At 52.3% G+C, this 20,774-nt stretch overlaps 1 protein-coding gene and 2 pseudogenes across 1 annotated transcript; all 3 read right to left on the reverse strand.

The window, feature by feature from the left end:
- Window positions 1-248: 248 nt before the first annotated feature.
- On the reverse strand, window positions 249-434 carry LOC142074719 (adropin-like). The gene has a single exon (XM_075135546.1). It carries the CDS (start codon window positions 432-434, stop codon window positions 249-251), a length of 186 nt encoding a protein of 61 aa, XP_074991647.1.
- A 6,699-nt stretch (window positions 435-7,133) lies between these two features.
- LOC142074957 (ribonuclease P protein subunit p25-like protein) lies at window positions 7,134-8,363 on the reverse strand (annotated as a pseudogene).
- A 572-nt stretch (window positions 8,364-8,935) lies between these two features.
- Window positions 8,936-10,531, reverse strand: LOC142074668 (transmembrane protein 271-like; annotated as a pseudogene).
- Window positions 10,532-20,774: the final 10,243 nt, after the last annotated feature.

Genomic DNA, 20,774 nt, shown 5'->3' on the forward strand with positions numbered 1-20,774 from the left:
CAGGACTGTCCCCACAACATGTCCCCGGCTGCTGTCTCTCCATCCCCATGGTCACCGCGGGCATCCGCAGGGACTTCACGCACCAAAACTATGCGGGCTCAGGGCTGTGCCACGTGTCATGGCCCCTGTGAGCAGTTCGGCATCCCCTCTGCTCTCAGCCTGCCCGGTCCAGCACCCCACTCCCAGCACGGGCATCCAGGCTGGCACGACTCCTTCAATTCAGCCAGGTACCCAAGTCCCTGAGTGGCTCAGGGCTGCAGCAAGTACTTCTCTTCGTTCCTCGCCTCGTCCACGTCAGAAGCTGGGCTCTTCTTGGGGCACGATGGGGTCCTGCAGGCCTTGCAGAGGATGAGAAAGAGGATGAGGATGAGCAACGCGATGACGCAGTTAAAAGAAATCGCCACGACCGCTCCGGTGGAGAGAGCAGCCCCCATCGCCGCTGCCCCCCAGGAAAAAGCGGAGCCCCCAGTTTGGCCCCACACTCGGGACGCCGGCGCAGCAACGGAGCGCGCAGCCTCCACCCGCCAGCATTGGCAGGGGACAAAGGGGACAACGGCAGTGCTGGCAGCGGGACAGGGCTGGGGCCAGGCGGGCAGCAGGACGGCGTCACCCCCGGCACGGCTTGGCCGCCTGCAGCTGTGGCCTGGGCTTCACTGCACCACCGGGAAGGATCAATCGGAGCTTTCCCTCAGCTTCCCCTCCTCCAGCAGGGCAGTGGGGACACAGGAACCCCTCTCCTCCCTCCTGCACCTGGAAGGGAGAAAGTTACCGTCACCACCATCATGAGGGGACAGGCTGCCCAAGCCCCTTGGGGCAGGCTGCAGGGGTGCCAGCAGGCAGTAACCCCAGGGCCCAAGGGGCTCCACTGGGGTTTGGAGGCTGCAGCAGCTCCCAGGGCAGCTGCCAGTCAGGGGGACCTTTCCAGCACCCCATGCCCTGGCTGTCCCCTGCCAGGGTGACCAAGCTGGAGGTGTCCCCAGCAGGAGACACATTGCCCCATCCCAGCCCAAACCTCCCTGGTCCTGGGGTATCCCCGGGTGACTCTGGGCAGCCTTGGCCCAGCTCTTGTCCCCTCTCCACTCTCCATCTGCTTTTCCTCCCATCCCCACCATGTCACCTGGACCCCGCTGGGAGTTCCCGCACCCCAAAACAGTGCAAGCGGCCAGGTGGGCAGTGGGTGGGGGGCCGGGGCATCCTCCCCCTGTGCTTTTTCCTAGGGCGGACAGAGCCCTGATTTCGGGAGTCCCCGGCACCCCTAATCCCCCGCCCCGCCGAGGAGCGGGACACCCGCAGAGCCCCCGGCCTGCAGCGGGCCATCGGGCAGCAACAGGTCCCGCCAGATCCGCCCTCCCGTCCCGGGGCCCCGGCGTTACCTGCCTCCGCTCCGCCCCGGGAACCGCCGGGACCCCACCTGCGGGCGGGCGGCGCCGCCGGGGCCGGGGCCGGGGCCCGGCGCGGGGCGGGGTCCCGGTGTGGAGCGGTGTGCCGGTGCCGGGCCGCGGTGCGGGGTGGCGGGGCGGGGCTGGGTGCCGCAGCCCCGCGCGCTGCCCGCTCCCTCCCGCCCCCGGTCATTGGTGGCCGCCCCCCGCCGGTCGCGCGCCATTGAGCGAGCGCTCAGCTCAGGGCCCGCCCCCTCGGCAGGCGCCCACGTGAGCGGCGGGGAGCTCTGCCGTGCAGCGCGCGCTCTGCCGGCCCCTGCCCCTGCCCCTGCCCTTGCCCTTGCCCCTGCCCTTGCCCTTGCCCCTGCCCTTGCCCTTGCCCTTGCCCCTGCCCCTGCCCTTGCCCTTGCCCTTGCCCTGTTGTCTGTGCTGCCCGTATTACTTTGCCCCTCCTGCCTTGCCCGTACTGCCCCTGCTGCCGGTACAGCCCTGTCTGTACTGCCCTGCATATCATGCCTGCCCTGCCCATGCTGTTCTTCTGTACTGCCTGCCTATCCTGCCTGTCCTACCTGCCTTACCCATGCTGTTCTGCTTACCCTCCTGTACTACCCTGCCTGTACTGCCTGTCCTGCCCATGCTGCTGTGCTTGCCCTCCTGTATAGCCCTGTCCTGCCTTGCCTGTGCTGCCTGTACTGCTCTGCCTGCCCTGCCCATGCTGCCTTCCTCACACTGCCCATACTGCCTCTACTGCCCCTGGCTGTACTGTCCTGCCTGTGTGGCCCACACTTGCCCCTGCCTGCCTGCCTGCCTGCCTGCCCAGCCCAGCCTGGTCCTGCCCAGCTCTGCCCTGCCCAGCTCTCCCTGGTGCTGTCTTGTCCTGCCCTTAACCACCTGCTGCTGCCTACCCTGCTCCTGTACATGCACAGGCATGTGCACATGCACACATTTGCACACACATGTGCATGCGCATACATACGCACCCTGTCCCCATGCACACGGGGGCATGAGGACGCTGAGGATGGAGCAGCCAGGGCCAGGCTGCGGTCCCTGCTGGGACACAGGGGCCACAAGCAGGCAGGGTGGGCACAGGCACCACCACAGTCCGTGGAGTGGGGGAACAGATCATTTACGGACATTCAACGCCCCGGGAATCTGGGCAGCAGCGGCCTCATGGGCACAGCTGGCTTCACCCTGTCCTGTGCAGTGGGGAAACTGAGGCACGGGGCAGCCCATCCCTGGGTGCAGGCATGCCGCACCCCTGCTGAGCCGTAACTGCCAGTCTCAATACGGGGACTGGAGCCACAGATGCTCTGGTGTGAGAGCCAAGGAGAATCTCCATCCTTTATTGGATGCGGGGGGGAACATTGCCACCGAGGACAAGGATAAGGCTGAGGTACTTAATGCCTTCTTTGCCTCAGTCTTTAATAATCAGACCAGTTATCCTCAGGGTATTCAGCCCCCTGAGCTGGAAGACAGGGACGGAGAGCAGGATAAACCCCCCATAATCCAAGAGGAAGCAGTTAACGACCTGCTACGCCACCTGGATGCTCACAAGTCTATGGGGCCGGATGGGATCCACCCGAGGGTACTGAGGGAGCTGGCGGAGGAGCTTGCCAAGCCACTCTCCATCATTTACCGGCAGTCCTGGTTAACTGGGGAGGTCCCGGACGACTGGAGGCTTGCCAATGCAACGCCCATCTACAAGAAGGGCCAGAAGGAGGATCCAGGGAACTACAGGCCGGTCAGCCTGACCTTGGTGCCGGGGAAGATTATGGAGCGATTCGTCTTGAGGGCGCTCACAATGCATGTGCGGGACAACCAGGGGATCAGGCCCAGCCAGCACGGGTTCATGGAAGGCAGGTCCTGCTTGACCAACCTGATCTCCTTCTATGACCAGGTGACCCGCCTAGTGGATGAGGGAAAGGCTGTGGATGTGGTCTACCTGGACTTCAGTAAAGCCTTTGACACTGTCTCCCACAGCATTCTCCTAGAGAAGCTGGCGGCTCACGGCCTAGACAGGTACACTCTTCGCTGGGTAAAAAACTGGCTGGACGGCCGAGCCCAGAGAGTTGTAGTGAACGGAGTTAAATCCAGTTGGCGGCCGGTCACGAGCAGTGTTCCCCAGGGCTCAGTAATGGGGCCGGTCTTGTTCAATACCTTTATCAACGATCTGGATGAGGGGATCGAGTGCTCCCTCAGTAAGTTTGCAGACGACACCAAGTTGGGCGGGAGTGTTGATCTGCTCGAGGGTAGGAAGGCTCTGCAGAGGGACCTGGACAGGCTGGATCGATGGGCTGAGGCCAACTGTATGAGGTTTAACAAGGCCAAGTGCCGGGTCCTGCACTTCGGCCACAACAACCCCAGGCAACGCTACAGGCTTGGGGAAGAGTGGCTGGAAAGCTGCCCAGAGGAAAAGGACCTGGGGGTGCTGGTTGACAGCCGGCTGAACATGAGCCGGCAGTGTGCCCAGGTGGCCAAGAAGGCCAACGGCATCCTGGCCTGTATCAGAAACAGTGTGGCCAGCAGGAGTAGGGAGGTGATTGTGCCCCTGTACTCGGCACTGGTGAGGCCGCACCTCGAATACTGTGTTCAGTTTTGGGCCCCTCACTACAAGAAGGACATGGAGGTGCTGGAGCATGTCCAGAGAAGGGCAACAAAGCTGGTGAAGGGTCTGGAGAGCAAGCCTTATGAGGAGTGGCTGAGGGAACTGGGACTGTTTAGCCTGGAGAAGAGGAGGCTGAGGGGAGACCTCATCACGCTCTACAACTACCTGAAAGGAGGTTGTAGCGAGGTGGGTGTTGGTGTCTTCTCCCAAGTAACTAGCGATAGGACAAGAGGAAATGGCCTCAAGTTGCGCCAGGGGAGGTTTAGATTGGACATTAGGAGAAATTTCTTTACTGAAAGAGTGGTCAGGCCTTGGAACAGGCTGCCCAGGGAAGTGGTTGAGTCACCATCCCTGGAAGTATTTAAAAGACGTGTAGATGAGGCGCTTAGGGACATGGTGTAGTGGGCATGGTGGTGTTGGGTTGACGGTTGGACTCGATGATCTTAGAGGTCTTTTCCAACCTTAGTGATTCTATGATTCTACTGGTTAATGAGTGGAATCAGGAAGCAGACACAGAGGTGATGCATGTGTTCCTGTAATTACATTCCACTGTTGTTCTGTGCCTTATCTTCCAGTAAATCTTCCAGTGTTACCCCGAAGGGGGGGATGCTCCAGGTGAAGGACAGAGACGTGGCACCCAGGGGAGGTGGCTGGGTGGCACACAGGGGGCTCTCCCCACGGCTGTGGGGGTTCCTCGAGACCCCCAGGGATCAGGTCCCAGCACCTACAGCTGCTCTGAAAAGCCATGGCCGGGCCACGTGTCTGCCTGGTGGCACAGACACACAGCAGTGACACGTGGGATCTGCTGCAGCCTCTTGGGGCATGGGGGGCCTGTCCAGCCCCGGGCAGCCCCGCACGGGTGTGTCACATCAGGGGAAAGAGGCAGCTGGATGAAGAATGCATGAAGAGCAGATCCATAAGAGAGCTAGGGACCTCTCCCGGCTGACCTGACAGGCTGCTCAGGGGCTCGCAGGTGTGATGCGCGGCTGCTCCCTCTCTGGCCCCGGGAAGGAAAGCTCCTGCGTTGCCGGGTGCCGTAGCACCCAGAAGGGAAAGCCACCACAGTCAGCCGAGGGTAACTTTCAAACTGCAAACCGAAAATAAAAATCACTTTGCAGCTTTGATGAGAAGGCGTTAAATGCACCACTGCCATGAGGGAGGATTACACAGGCTGTTTGAGGATCCAGCTCTCCGTTAAGAGGGTGTTTTTAACAGTAAACAAACACAGTGTTTGTTGCAATGTCAGAAGCAGTCTGATCAGACACTCAAGCATCTTTCCTTGGCATTTATCACTAATCTGCTAATTAGTCAATAAAAGCAGTCTCCTTGTTAGATGTAAGGGAGCAGCAGCTGGGAACAGCACAAAGATGAATTGGCTTAACTCTGCCCTATCTCCAGGTTTCACCTGCTCTGGCACAGCAGAGAGGTCTGGGCATTTCCTCGACTACCTTGTTAGCTCCAGGGACAATGGCAGGGCCAGCTGGGCAGAGTGTGACAAGACCAACAGGAGAAGGGAAAGGGAGGAGGAGGAGAAGATGACGTGTAAACCTGGCACTGTCCCGGCTCATGCCGGGCGCTCGGCCAGTGTGAAAGCTTGTGCTGATGCAAGGCAAGCGCCCGAGTGCTGCACAAGCAGGTGAAGTCTTAGGCTTGCCTATGAAGCATCAGGTCACATGGGTAATGCACCATCTCTCTCCTGCCCCCCGATTTAGGTAAAATCCCTTCTCTAAATGTTTGTATTGTTTCCCATTGACTTGACAGCATCCCTCAATGCAGAGCATCAGGTCCATCTGGAGCTATGCTCAGGCCAACACAGGCAGTGACCCGGGAAGGAGAGCAGGCAGGAGAGGCAGCACTCAGAGCATGGTGTGAGCAGAGGGTGTTCTAGCGAGAGCTCAGTCTGTCGCAGAGAACAGCACTTTCTTCCTGCCCTGCATTACCACAGCTGCTCCAGAAGTGAAACTATGGCGCAAGAAAAGATGCTCTGTCCTTTGCCTCACTCAGCAGAGTTTGGGCCGAGTATTTTTGAGACTGCAGTTCTAGTCAGTTTAAAAGAAAAAAACAAAGAATAGCAAAAAGCTTCCCAGAAAAAAACCAACCTTGACCTTTCCTTGGATATTAAAGGTGAACAGCGAAGGCAGGGAAAAAACCTCCCCCTTGCATCAGGGTCCATTTACGGTCACGAGAGGAAAAAACTCAGAGCAGCAGGTCCCCTCTTCCTCAAGAACTGCTGAAAGAGCAAAGTTTCAGCCGGCAGCCGCAGCCCCAGCCCCACCAGCAACGCTTACAGGGTGACCTCCAGTGGGATGAGGAAGACATGACAAATTTCACATTATATGAAGAGGAAACTTTATTTTAAACCCATCTCTATGCATTATAAAGGAGCAGAAAGGGGAAAGAACAGGATACTTTGGAGCTTACCATTACCACCACCCAGGGTACTTGCACAGCTACAGGATTTCAAGCTGGTTATGACATGATTCGACTCCTGCCACTTTGGCAGAGAGAGGTGTAACAATCAGCTCCACAGAGGAGGCAAAAGGAGGACAGAAAGGATGCGACATGCACACAATCGCAGATGGAGTTGTATCCCTGCAGTCCTACATTCAAACCACCTCAAACCACTGGGCCACCTGAAGGGCTCAGCAGAAGATGGACTTTCAGGCACAGATGAAGTGGCCGACCCAGCCCTGTACCCCGCCGTCCGCACACACGAGCTCTGGCGACGCAGGCGGCAGCCAGAAATCCACATCGAGTCCCATCTCCCCTCTGTACCACAGCAAGAGCCACCTCCACCTCCCACACGAGCGGGTGCCTGGCATGTGTGCCTGCTGCCTGGGCTGCTGCACTGCCCCGAGCAGCTGAAACCCCGCTCAGTGGGCAGCCATTCCCCTGGGCTCACTGACAAGATGCCAACGGTCCTTGCTCAAGATGACTCCTGTCTTCCCTGAACCACATGCTAAGGCCTGGCAGCCTTTGACAAGGACACTCGTCAAAATACAGTTTCAGACACTTGCAATCACATCCATTTTGAAACAATAACTTTTCCTGCCCTCCCCTAACAACTCTGCAAGCCCCTGTGTTCAGCAGCAGCTTTCCAGCTACAGCAGCTGGCTTGATTCCGTAACTCCCCCAAACGCGTCGTCATCTCAGGACTTCACACAGGACTCCCCAGGCCCTCCTCCAGTGGACCAAGGGTACTTTCCCGTGTTGCCAGCTCCTCTGCCTCCACCCTGCCCTGGGACTCCGCTTTGAGTGTCTTGATCCAGAAGGCATTAAAAGAGCCCGGAGCCTGGTATTCCAGCTCCTGAGGATCGAGGGCATCTGCTGAGTAGGACACATATGGCAGGAATGTTTCTCTTCACTGTCAAGGCATAGAGGCCTGCCTCAGGCACAATGGGTTCCCAGATCTCTTTGATCTGTTTAAAGAGCTCTTTGGTGATCTGGTGCAGCTCTTTGAGTCTTCATTTCATGATTTCCACACACATAATGGTCTTGCTGACAGCCTTGCCTGAGCCAGTGAAAAGGATCTGCCTCACTGAGTCCAGCTCCATCTTGCCGATGGCATAGCCCATCAGATTCCTGATTTTGCTCCCATCCTTCACTTTGATTTCAATAATATCAGGGGGCAGGTCTTTTCTTCAATTTATTGCCTTTTTATCTGTGCACAGAAGGAGAATTTAAATAGGGTTTTGAAAACATAGTTGGAAGATGTCTTCCAAGATGTTCTACAGCTTTTCCTTTTAAATTGCATCAGTTAAGATTGTTTTAGAATACATATATTTTAATTAAAACATCAATATTCAAGCATACCAGATTGATGGTTTGATAACAGGTAAAATGAAATTCATTACAAAGTAAACTCTGTAGTTGTACAAAATAGGATTAAATTGTCCACTTGTGTAAAAAATAAACCCTGCCTTGCATTTAAAATGCAGAACCTGTTTAAATAAGATATGGGTATGACATTTGGACTGCCTTTAAATTGACATATCCTATTATTTTAGTAAAGTAACTAACCATTAATTTAAGTTGCTGTTAATTTGGTAAATATTTTCACTGTAGACTTCTGAAAGCTTTTATAGTAAGAAGTTATCAACAAAAGCAGGCACATTAGTGTAAACAAATGTTGATGTTGATTTTTTTTCTTTTCCTCTTGAAAGTGTAGGTTTATTTTTAACGTGCATCTTACACAACCAATGGAGGTGTTAAATCACTTCATTTTTAACAGAACTCAGTTCTTCAAGAAGTAGTGTAAATGTAAGTATCCTCAGAACAGCTCTATTAAACATTACAAAAACGTCTCTGTTGTTTTAAAAATTGTCTCCAAGGGGTAAGGAAGTTGCCTTATACTTTTTCCTTATCATAAATGGGGTCATCTTGTACTGCTAAAGTTGAAGCCTGATGATTCACTTGAACTAAAATTGGCTAAGGAGAAATAACGATAGGAGGAACCAACCCTTAGGCATTTCTTGTTCAGTCTTTTAAAAACTGATATTTCACAGACAGACAAAAAACCTCATCAGGCCCAAATGTATGAATGGGCTTGCTTAGTATCCCTGGCCATCTAAAGCACTTTATGCTCACGATGATTATCTACCAGGTGTGTCATTCAGTGCAGACTCTCAGTGCTAAAGGAGAGGGATGCACAGGGTGGTTGTTTATGAACAGATTTCCCTGGATCAACCCCAGGAGGTGGCAGCACAGGGAGGAAAGGAGCTTCTCTCCCAGATATAGTGCTGAGATTGGAGAGGAGCCCAGCTCTGGCCTTCCCTGTCAGAGGGTGTCATAACCATGCCATCTATGTTACAAAAGCTGTCTCTGAGCTGTGTGGCAGGGGCATCCGGTCCCAGTGGCTGGTTATCTGTGCAGGTAGTGAGGAGGGCTGGAGGAAGAAGAGTGCCACACAGACAGGCTCCCCCCCCAAATCTTTTTTCCTTGTTTCCATACCCTAGGTGCTGTTGGCACAAGGCTTCCTTGAGTAGATGACCTTGCAGACTGGGGGGCTGTTCGCAGGGCAAGGGGTAGCAGTATGAATAAGATGTGTTGAGCTCAGGATCCGTGGGTGAATAGCCAGGCAGCTTGATGGAGGGATGGCCCCCACTGTTCACCTCCATGCTGGCCTTGTCCAACACATGGAAGATGCCCATGTTGATGTAGGAGACCTCCTGGAAAGAGCAGTCCCTGAGAGAGAGCACGGACTCCTCTCTGGAGAAGATGGAGCCCTGGCTCTGATGTTGCACCTGATGGCTGCCACCCTGCCACTGATTGCCCTCTTGCTGTAGACTAATCAAATCCATATGTTTGGGTTAGTGTTTAGGTTATCTTGACATTGTTTATTATAGGGATTAGATGTACTAAAGGTGATGAATTCCAGGAAGGCTTTGAAGGAACAGAAGAGCCATAGGTCAACATAACATGATAAGGTACATCCTTGAAACTAGATAAGTGTTGCCAATTAACCATATTGTTTGTGACCTAAAACTGAACTATCCTAATTAACACAGTAAAAAACCCACCCCCAGGTAGGAAAGCCCCCTACCAACCAAAGCTCCTTCCCCACAGAATATGCACAGTAAGAAGAGAGGACACTGTGGCTTTAAGTGAAGACGAGGCATTGCAAGAACCAATAGAAGTAAAGGTGACTAAGCGTAAATGTAAAAGTACTGATAACTTTTGCTCGGAGAGTATAAAATGTTTACTGTGTGTTAACTGAGGTGCTAGCTTTGTGGAGTTATCACCTAGCACCCATCTCTGCGCAGACATGAAATAAATAAATATCTCGGCTCTGTGTGTGAGATTGGCTTATTGCACACCGGGTAACGAACCCCGCTTGAGGGACAACATTGCTGCTGCTGCCATTGGTGTTGCAGTCAGTGCTGCTGTCTGAGCCTGTGCTGGGACACCTTGTAGTTCTTGATGAGCAGCAGGTTAAACAGGCCCAGGAGACACTCCAGTGTGTTGAAGATGGTGGAGAGTACCAAGCTGTGCTGGTAGTCCCGCAGCTTCTGGCAGCGCAGTGCTGCTATGACCAAAGAGGAACCCTCTGAGGACAAGCCACTCCACAGATGAACTAAGCCGCCAGCCTGCAGCAGGCAATACTGCGAGTACTTCCTCTCCACAAGCGACACGGTGTCGCCATCAGTGACAGCACCGGCAAAGGCACTCAGCACGCCCATCATGAACACAAGCACCCTCAAAAGCAGGAAGTTCTGCCGACCCCCGGGGAGTGCCTTCTGCTCCACCTCTCACCCTGCGCCCTGCCCTGCTGGCTGCTGGGCATGCAGCTGCCTGTCGACCCCACCCCCACTGCCTGCTTTGTCTGGCTGGTGGCAGCAGAGCAGCGCTGAGCTCAAAAGCAACAGGCCAGCCCCGAGCAGCAGCCCAGAGTAGAAGGCACTGGCAGTCGTGCCCAGGCGGAACGGCTTGTCCTTGAGCTCTGAGCCCAGCAAGAAGCACTTCAGGCCCATGGCAGTGGCACTGAGTGCGCAGGCAAGCAGGAGGCTGCTGGAAAGCACGCGCAAGCTCCCCACACATTCCACTTCATCCTCACGCTGCCGCAGCCGTTGCCACTTCCCCCGGCCGCCCGCTGCTTGCCTCTCTGGCGCTTCCTCCCTCCTCATCCTCTTGCGTCCTCCTTGGCGGCAGCTGCCATGCGATACAGGGACACGGTGGAGAGGGGACAGGGAGTTCTCCAAAGGCAGCAGCACCGCCCCCCACGGCAGGCAGCCGCTGGCCTCAGTGAGCCAAGCGCATGCTCTCCCCTCCCCCCTTCTCCAGGCAGGGAGGCCCCCTCCTCTTGGGGATCCTGGACGCATGACAAGGCAAAATGGCAGGAGAGGGGCGGGGGTTGGCTTCCCAACCCCTCCCTCTGCCTGGGTGTTGCCTCGTGTCAGCAGTAAAGGGGCTATGCCACTGGAAAATTTGTGCAGGATGGATGCTTCTGGTTGCAGTGATCCTCTCTCCTCAGGCCGGGTTCTTGTGGCAGACGTGCACAGAGGGGGAAGTGGTTTTACAGCCACTATAAGAAAAGGGGGATGCATGGCACCAAACCCAGGCAGTGACAACGTTAGCAGGAAAGGCTACTTCATCCTGAGCATATTGTTCTCCCCTTCTCAACCCATTACTACTAATCTGGAAAGGTTTCTGTGTATTTTAGTTCTCTTTTCTTTTTTTTAACCTGTTCTTGCACTGTGTCAGTTATTTTGGTGCATGCTGCTGTCATCTATAGCACACAGTCCAGCGAGTGGCAGAGTGCTCACAGCAGCAGGAGAGACTGTGTTTTTAGACCTGGAGGAAGATGGGCAGATGACTCTTTGTTTTAATATGACAAATATGGAAGTTGAATACTCTTAATCATGTGGCAGTGTTATCTTGGAGCTGTCTGGGTGGAGGCACCCACATGTAAGGCAGTCCATGGAAGCACCACCGCGGGTGTTGCATTCACCATACGTGCAGAGGCTGTTCAAGGCACAGGCTCCCTATGCTGGGGTGCTCTGCCTGGCATAGCCTTCAGCTGGAAAAGGTGCCCTGGCATCCTCCTCATTGGGAGAGCTGCTTTCTTTGACTCTGCTCTGAGCTTTGTAATTGAAATTTGTCCAGCCCTTTCTTGCTGGACTGATGCTACACATGGGCGGTCGTGCTCTGAGGATTGGCTTTCTCCAAAGAAACCCTTATGCCGTCAACCTCCCCTCCCTCGCACGTTGCATGGTGCGGGTTGCCAGATGCCCCCCTCCTGGGAGGGGAATACATATGCCATGATGCGCTGCGGGGAGCAATGTTTGTGAGGCTTAGCAGGATGGAGGCTGCAAAGAGCATCAGTCCAAACCTGGGCACCCAGTGATCCAACAGCTCCCTGCCATTGCTGCTCGCTTGGTTTGACCAGGAGCACTGGGTGTGTCTCCTTAAGGAAGGATAGAAATCGAAGAGGAGGGCTTGGAAGAGGAGGAGAACTGGAGGAGGGAAACCATGACTGTGCCAGGAGCTAAGTGTCTGGTGAGGATTGTATGGAAAGGGAAGTTGGCAGGGAGGCTCTTCCTGTCCCTTCTGTCCCTTCTCTCTCCAGGAAGCTACAGCATCCAGCTCCCTCAATTTCCCCTTCTGCTGTGTGTTAAGTGATGTTAGGAGCACAGCCAGCTCCTCCAGCTGCTCTGTCCCAGGACCTCTCCTACCTGGCCGCTGGAGCCCAGCCTGGGGACCCGGGGCCTCTGCCCAGTCTGAGGGACACATCTGCCACTTTCCCATTTGCAGGTTCAACCAATAATGAATCTGAGTATGTATCCCAGAGACACACACAGAGACACAGACACAGACAGGACACTGACACTGACACAGCCAGTCACACATTGCCACAGACAAGGTACTGCCTTCAACAGCGCCTATATACAGGACTCACATAAAACATAAACATAGACAGGAAAGTCCCCTTCCTCCTCTTTGGCTGGTGGAGATAGAAGTTCACTAGTGAAGGTGCACACACAACACACTCCAGGTTCACAAGCACACACACATTCGCGGATCCCTCGAGTACCAGCATGGCCCTTCTGTCCACCTGGCACCCCTGCCCAGATACCGGGCCCTCTTACCTGCTTCACGGGTCCCCTATTCTCCAGCTAGTCCAGCTTGATGCTCTCTAGCAAAAACACACATACTCACACACTCGTCCCTCATGCACTCCACATTCGCAAGTCCCCCTGGGTGTACCAGCACGGAAACTCCGCCTGCCTGACACCCTGGCCCAGACCTGAGGCCCCCCTACTCACCAGCTAGTCCAGCTTAAATTTTGATAGTGAATACACACGCACACCCCATGCATACCAGGATTGGGGAAGATACAGACACTCGACCCCCTCCCCAGCAGCTGGCACCAGGCACATGAGCTATGACCCGTGGTCCTGCTCCAGCCGCTGGCACTGAGCCCCTCACTAACCTCACTCACCCAGTCCCCCTCAGTAGCTGGTTTTGGAGACACACACTGTTCCCGCCCCAGTGGCTGGAAGTTAAAGACCCCCACTCGCTCCAGTAGCCAATGCTGAGATCCCACTCGCTCCAGTAGCTGACACCACAGGCCGCGGGGCATCCACACCCTCGGTCTGACTCCAGTAGCTGGCACCAATTTTCACTCACACACACAGAGGTCTCACTAATAACTGGCACTTAGTTCTTGTGGCACACATACACATGGGATAGAGAGTGAGATTACACAGTGTGAAATGTGTTCACTTGATTCGTGTCAATATGGAACAATGCTAGGGCCGCATGGTGAAGTGTGACCCTCTCTGTATATGTAATCTTTAACCATTTTGATTGTTCTTGTATAACCGCAGGCTAATGGTTGCCTTAAAAAGAAGATAGTTCAAGTCATCGGGTCTGTTCCAGATGGACTGTCCTGATGGTGCCTTGGTGGGTGTGTCTGCAGGGCCTCTGCGTCCTGGTTGTTTGGGTGGAGGAGCCCAATCTTTGAAATTAAGTTTCAACTTTTGTTCTTGCTGGAATACCAGCTTAAACCGGTTTTGTTGCTAACTGCATAGTGATAAGCAAGAGGGCATGCGCCGAAGAAGATACACCATTCGTGGAATAGTTATGAATATGTATTAGCAGGGGGGATATAAACCGAAGGCGGGAACTGTACGGGGTGCGTCTTGATAGAGCAGAGACTTCCGACGCACCCAGCGCTGTTTGCTTGCCTCTATTCGTTTAATAAATTGTAAACTTAAATTGGAATCCTGTTTGGGACTAAATCATTTATCACAATTGGGGGCTCGTCCGGGATGGTCTTGGTTTCTGAATTCTGACTTGATCTAGGAGGGGCGCCCCACCATTTGGTGGCTCCTGATCGGGTCGGGTCAGGACTAACGCCATCCTGAACCTGAATAGGGGCAAGCAAAGAATTTGATTTTTATTTATTGGCCAATAAATTTGATTTTTATGAGCTCCCTTGCCGGCTGCAGTAGTTTATTGTGCCCGTAATTCTGCGCGCGAAGATCCGAACAAAGACGACGGAGTCGTAAGTATTTAAGGCGTATACCGTTCGGTTGGGTGGGATTCGGTTGCCTGTGTGTGTAAGAGTGTGACTGAGACGGAACCTAGTTCCGAAGCGATTGTGGAGGTCTTCTAACCACGGTTCCAATCTCCCGCAAGGGACTTGGCCGGTGAAGGACTGAAGCGATTCCTATAGGATTCGTGGGTGGGTGAGAGGTCCTAAACCCCCTGCAAGACACTCTTACTGGTAACCAAGGGCTGTAGGAATTGCCACAGTAAAATTCCTAGATGGGTCAGATAAAATCGAAGACCCGGGACCAGAAGAAAGGGAGCAAATTACCAGACATACCATCAGAAAGTCCATTAGGAATAATGATTAGAAACTGGAATGAAAGGGGCCCCAGAAAAGGAAAAAGTAAATTAAAATTGGTTCAATATTGTATGGTTGAATGGCTGAAGAAGCCTTTAAAACCACATGTCTTATGGCCTGTTTTTGGATCTTTTGAAGACTGGATTTGCCAGGCCTTAAATATATATGTTAATTCAAAGGAACCTTTTAGTCAGGAGGAAAGTCATTATGCAGGATTATGGATCAGAATTTCACGTCCCATTAAAAACAGATGAAAAGTTTGAGGAAGAAGAAGGAGATAAAAACGAAAAGTGAAATGAAAAAGAGGATAAATGGGAGCCACTGGATAACCTACCGCCTCCATATCCTAACAATCCATCTCCGGCGGTGGCTCCCCCTCCGGTGGCCGTGGTATCTCTACCAGTACCACCATTGCCCCTACCTCCATCACCAACAGCACCGGAATTAGATCGACCTCCGGCTGCATGTACGAGAAGTAGGACTGCTGTATCTGAGGGAGCTTCTCTATATCCCTTATGAGAAGTACCCCTCGAAGGCAATCAGGGAGGTATCGGGTTTGTGGCAGTCCCATTAAATACCACAGATGTAAGAAATTTCAAGAAAGAAATGGGGACCCTATTAGATGATCCCCTTGGAGTAGCTGAAAAACTGGACCAATTCCTAGGCCCTAATACCTATACCTGGGAAGAAATACAGTCCATTTTAGGGATCTTATTCACTGCTGAGGAAAGGGGAATGATTAGACAAGCTGGAATGAGAATTTGGGAAAGACAGAATCAGGCAGGACCCCCGGGAGATCAGAAATGGCCAAATGTGGATCCCCACTGGGATCATCAACAACCCCAAGGAAGACAGAATATGAGGGATTTGAGAACGTTAATCATACAGGGAATAAGGGAAGTGGTTCCCCGAGGGCAAAACATTAATAAAGCATTTAATGAACAACAAGGGAAAGATGAATCTCCAACAGAATGGTTGGAGAGGTTGAGGAAAAACCTACAAATGTATTCTGGAATTGATCCGAATACAGTGGCTGGGACCGCACTCCTTAGAACGCAATTTGTAGCTAAATCCTGGGGGGATATAAGAAGGAAATTAGAAAAATTGGAAGACTGGCAAGAAAGAGGATTAGAGGAGTTACTTAGAGAAGCCCAGAAAGTCTATGTTAGGAGGGATGAAGAAAAACAGAAAGCGAAAGCAAAAATTTTTGTAGCAGCAGTAAGAGAAAGTCAGAAAAATAAGACTCTGTCTGGAGAGAAAAGGGAAAAAAGAATAGAGCAGACACCCCGGGGACAGCCTTATCGAGAAAGATATACAATTCCCATCTGTTACTACTGTAACAAGAGGGGACATGTTCAGAAGAACTGCCGTAAGCGGGAACAAGATGAGAAAATGTTCAAAGAAGATTAGGGGTGTCAGGGGCTATATTTTCTGGGGACTTCAACATCAACAGAGCCCTTGATAAAATTATTAATTGGTCCCCATAAAGAGGAAGTTTTATTTTTAGTGGATACAGGGGCCGAAAAATCAACCATTCAAAAACTTCCAAAAGGAATAGAAAGAGGGAATAGCTATATGTCAGTAGTAGGAGCAAAAGGAGAGCCTTTTAAAGTAAATATTTTGAAAGATATAGAAGTAGAAACAGAAAAGAAAATTTGTCTTAATGATTTACTTTTGCTCCCTGAAGCGGAATACAATTTATTAGGAAGGGATTTGATTTTGCAGTTAAACTTGAGCATTCAGAGTCAAGGGGACAAATTGCAGATTAAATTACACACTTTAACACAAGAGGATGAAGAAGCTATTAACCCCTCAGTGTGGTATTGTCCCAGTTTCGGCTGGGATAGGGTTAAATTTCTTCCTAGTGCTGTGTTTTGGATTTAGTATGAGGAGAATGTTGATAACACACTGATGTTTTCAGTTGTTGCTAAGTACCCTCCTAGTCCAAGGACAGCTCCCATGCCTACTGACTGAGCTAGGTACACAAGATGGGAGGGAACATAATCAGGACAGCCAGCCCAGCTGGCCAATGGGGTATTCCATACCATGTGACATCATGCTCAGTATATGAACGGTAGGCGTGATCCAGGAAGTAGCGATCGCTACTTGGTTATCGGTCAGTGCGGGTGGTGAGCAATTGCATTGTGCATCACTTATTTTGTATATTCTATCATTATTTATTATCATTATTTTCCCTTTTCTGTTCTATTAAACTGTCTTTATCTCAACCCACGAGTTTTTCCCACTCTTACCCTTCCGATTCTCTCCCCGTCCCACTGCGGGGGGCGGGGGGAGTGAGTGAGCGGCTGCGTGGTATTTGGCTGCCTGCCAGGTTAAACCATGACAGACCCTTTTGGTGCCCAACATGGGGCTCGAAGGGTTGAGATAACGATAGATCTGACCAAAGTGTGTTAAGGCAAAATTGTTATAAGCATTCGTTATATTGATTGGTCACAATGTTGATGTATTGGCTGTCAAAGTTGTGGGGCTGGCTCTCAATGTTGGGTCATGTAATACCTTGCTTGCAGTATGTGTTCCCTTTTGTGCTGTTTATCATCAGTCGGAAGAGGGCCAAGATTATAATTTTGCTGCTGTTTTATGAGGTGATAAGATCACTGGTCATAAGTCTAACCTGGTATCTATACTCGGTACTGCCGTCATTTCTGTACCTCGGGAACCACCTCTTAGAAATTATTAGTAATTGCACTTTTTTCTCCTAGGAGAATGAATTTAAGGGGGAGACAGGATGGGACACTTTCTCCCACTTGTTCATCTTCCCTTCCATATCTTCAGAAACTCCTTTTTCTCCTATCCCCTTCACGAAGATGTCCACAATATTCCCTGAGAATTTTGAATATCCTTGGGATGTTCAAACAAGCATGTTCATATTGCTATGTCTCCTGAATATTGTTCAGGCCTTGTTTAGGGTTAAACAACTATTCAGGAATACTGTCCAGAGATTAACCCTCAGGAACAAGAAAAGAGGGAGGGCAAACGGCGGTGCCTCGTCAGGGCGGGCGGAGCGGCGAGTCTCAGAGGTGGTGGGCAGCGGGAGATCAACCCCGGCAACAGACACGGTAGCTACTCAAAACCCCACGACAGGTACTGCGGCTACTTCAACCCCCACGACAATCCCTGTGGCTACTCAAACCCCGGCAACAGTCACCGTAGCTTCTCCAACCCCTGCAACAGGCACTGCAGCCACTCAAGCTCCGGCAACAGGCACTACAGTTACTCCAACCCCCATGACAAGCACTGCAGCTACCCAAACCCCAGCAACAGGCACTACAGCTGAACCAGAGGACCAACCCTTGCTGGTATCCGTTGCCCCTGTACAGAAGAGGAAATCTTGGAAGCGGAGATCAGGTCGTTTAGACAGGGATGATGAAAGAGCAGGGCCATCACAAGGAGAGGAGGAGGAAGAGGAAGAACTCATAAACGAGACGGAAACCACCCGATCCTTATCCCTGGGTGAGCTGCGAGATATGCGGAAAGATTTCAGCTGTCGTCCAGGTGAGCATATTGTCACCTGGCTGCTCCGATGCTGGGATAATGGGGCCAGTAGCCTGGAATTAGAGGGGAAGGAAGCCAAACAGCTGGGATCCCTTGCCAGGGAAGGGGGCATTGACAAAGCAATTGGACAAGGGACACAGGTCCTCAGCCTCTGGAGGCGATTCCTGTCAGGCGTGAAGGAAAGGTATCCCTTCAAGGAAGATGTTATATATCGCCCAGGCAAATGGACCACTATGGAGAGAGGTATCCAGTACCTGAGAGAACTAGGCGTGCTGGAGGTGGTTTATAGTGACCTGGACAACAACCAAACGCCCAAAGATCCAGATGACGTCCAGTGCACGCGACCCATGTGGCGGAAGTTGGTACGGAGCGCACCAGCATCGTATGCCAGTTCGTTGGCAGTACTGTCCTGGGCAGAGGAAGAAGCACCAACGGTGGATCTCTCAGTTAGCAGAGTTCGGGATTTTGAAGAAACTATCTCCTCCTCCCTTGTCTCGGCTGTGGAGAAACTGTCCCGGGAGGTCCAGCAACTCAAAGATGATAGGTCCTATTCCCCACCTGTATGGACGAGTATCTCAGCCATTAGGAGTCAGCGTTTTTCTCCTCAAGAGAGAGGATATCGAAAGTACACACCACGGGGCATCCTGTGGTTTTACCTGCGTGACCATGGAGAGGACATGAGGCAGTAGGATGGAAAACCTACCTTGACCCTAGAGGCACGTGTACGTGAGTTGCAAGGAAAAACAATCACACAAGGGGGTTCTCCCAGGAAAAATGCTGCTCCAGTTTTCAGGAAAACCCTGTCTCACGACGGTCCAGTTTCCAGTGAACAGTTCCCCAGACAGAGTAGAAGGGCTGATATTACTTTGGATTGTAATGAAGGAATTCTTGACTCATGTTTGCAAGAAGTGAGAAGCAGATACTATGACCAGAACTAGAGGGGCCCTGCCTCCAGCCAGGTGGAGGAAAGGGACAACCGGGTTTACTGGACTGTGTGGATTCGATGGCATGGCACATCAGACCCACAGGAGTATAAGGCTCTCGTAGACACCGGTGCACAGTGTACCCGGATGCCATCAAGCTATAAAGGGGCAGAACCCATCTGTATTTCTGGAGTGACAGGGGGATCCCAAGAGTTAACTGTATTGGAGGCTGAAGTGAGCCTAACCGGGAATGAGTGGCAGAAGCACCCCATTGTGACTGGCCCAGAGGCTCCGTGCATCCTTGGCATAGACTACCTCAGGAGAGGGTATTTCAAGGACCCAAAAGGGTACCGGTGGGCTTTTGGTATACCTTCCCTGGAGACGAAGGAAACTAAACAGCTGTCCATCTTGCCCGGTCTCTCGGAGGACCCTTCTGTTGTGGGGTTGTTGAGGGTTGAAGAACAACAGGTACCAATCGCTACCACAACAGTGCACCGGCGACAATATCGCACCAACCGAGATTCCCTGATCCCCATCCATGAGCTGATTCGTCGACTAGAGAGCCAAGGAGTGATCAGCAAGACTCGCTCACCCTTTAACAGTCCCATATGGCCAGTGCAAAAGTCCAATGGAGAGTGGAGACTAACAGTAGACTATCGTGGCCTGAATGAAGTCACGCCGCCACTGAGTGCTGCCATGCCGGACATGCTAGAACTCCAACACGAACTGGAGTCAAAGGCAGCCAAGTGGTATGCCAGAAATGGTATCGCTAATGCGTTCTTCTCAGTCCCTTTGGCAGCAGAGTGCAGGCCACAGGTTGCTTTCCCTTGGCGGGGCGTCCAGTACACCTGGAACCGACTGCCCCAGGGGTGGAAACACAGCCCTACCATTTGCCATGGACTAATCCACACTGCACTGGAACAGGGTGAGGCTCCAGAACACCTGCAATACATTGATGACATCATCGTGTGGGGCAACACAGCAGAAGAAGTTTTTGGGAAAGGAGAGAGAATAATTCAAATCTTTCTGAAGGCTGGTTTTGCCATAAAACAAAGTAAGGTCAAGGGACCTGCACAGGAGATCCAGTTTTTAGGAATAAAATTGGCAAGATGGATGTTGTCAGATCCCAATGGATGTGATCAACAAAATAACAGCCATGTCCCCACCAACTAGCAAAAGGGAAACACAAGCTTTCTTAGGCGTTGTGGGCTTTTGGAGAATGCGTATTCCAGATTACAGCCTGATTGTAAGCCCCCTCTATCTAGTGACTCGGAAGAACGACGACTTTAAATGGGGCCCTGAGCAACAACAAGCCTTTGAACAAATTAAACAGGAGATAGTTCAGGCAGTAGCCCTTGGGCCAGTCCGTGCAGGAAAAGATGTGAAGAATGTGCTCTACACCGCAGCCGGGGAGAATGGCCCTACCTGGAGCCTCTGGCAGAAAGCACCAGGGGAGACTCGAGGGCGAACCTTAGGGTTCTGGAGTCGGGGACACAGAGGATCCGAGGCCCGCTACACTCCAACTGAGAAGGAGATATTGGCAGCATATGAAGGGATTCGAGCTGCTTCGGAAGTGGTTGGTACTGAAGCACAGCTCCTCCTGGCACCTCGACTGCCGGTGCTGGGCTGGATGTTCAAAGGGAGGGTCCCCTCTACACATCATGCAACCGATGCTACGTGGAGTAAGTGGGTCGCACTGATCACACAACGGGCCCGAATAGGAAACCCCAGTCGCCCAGGAATCTTGGAAGTGATCACGAACTGGCCAGAAGGCAAAGATTTTGGAATATCCCCAGAGGAGGAGGTGACACGTGCTGAAGAGGCCCCACTGTATAATAAACTACCAAAAACCAAAAAGAAATATGCCCTGTTCACTGATGAGTCCTGTCGCCTTGAGGGAAAGCATCGGAGGTGGAAAGCTGCTGTATGGAGTCCTATACGACAAGTTGCAGAAACTGCTCAAGGAGAAGGTGAGTCGAGCCAGTTTGCAGAGGTGAAAGCCA

The sequence above is a fragment of the Calonectris borealis genome, chromosome W (genome assembly GCF_964195595.1).
Source record: "Calonectris borealis chromosome W, bCalBor7.hap1.2, whole genome shotgun sequence".
Taxonomy (NCBI): domain Eukaryota; kingdom Metazoa; phylum Chordata; class Aves; order Procellariiformes; family Procellariidae; genus Calonectris; species Calonectris borealis.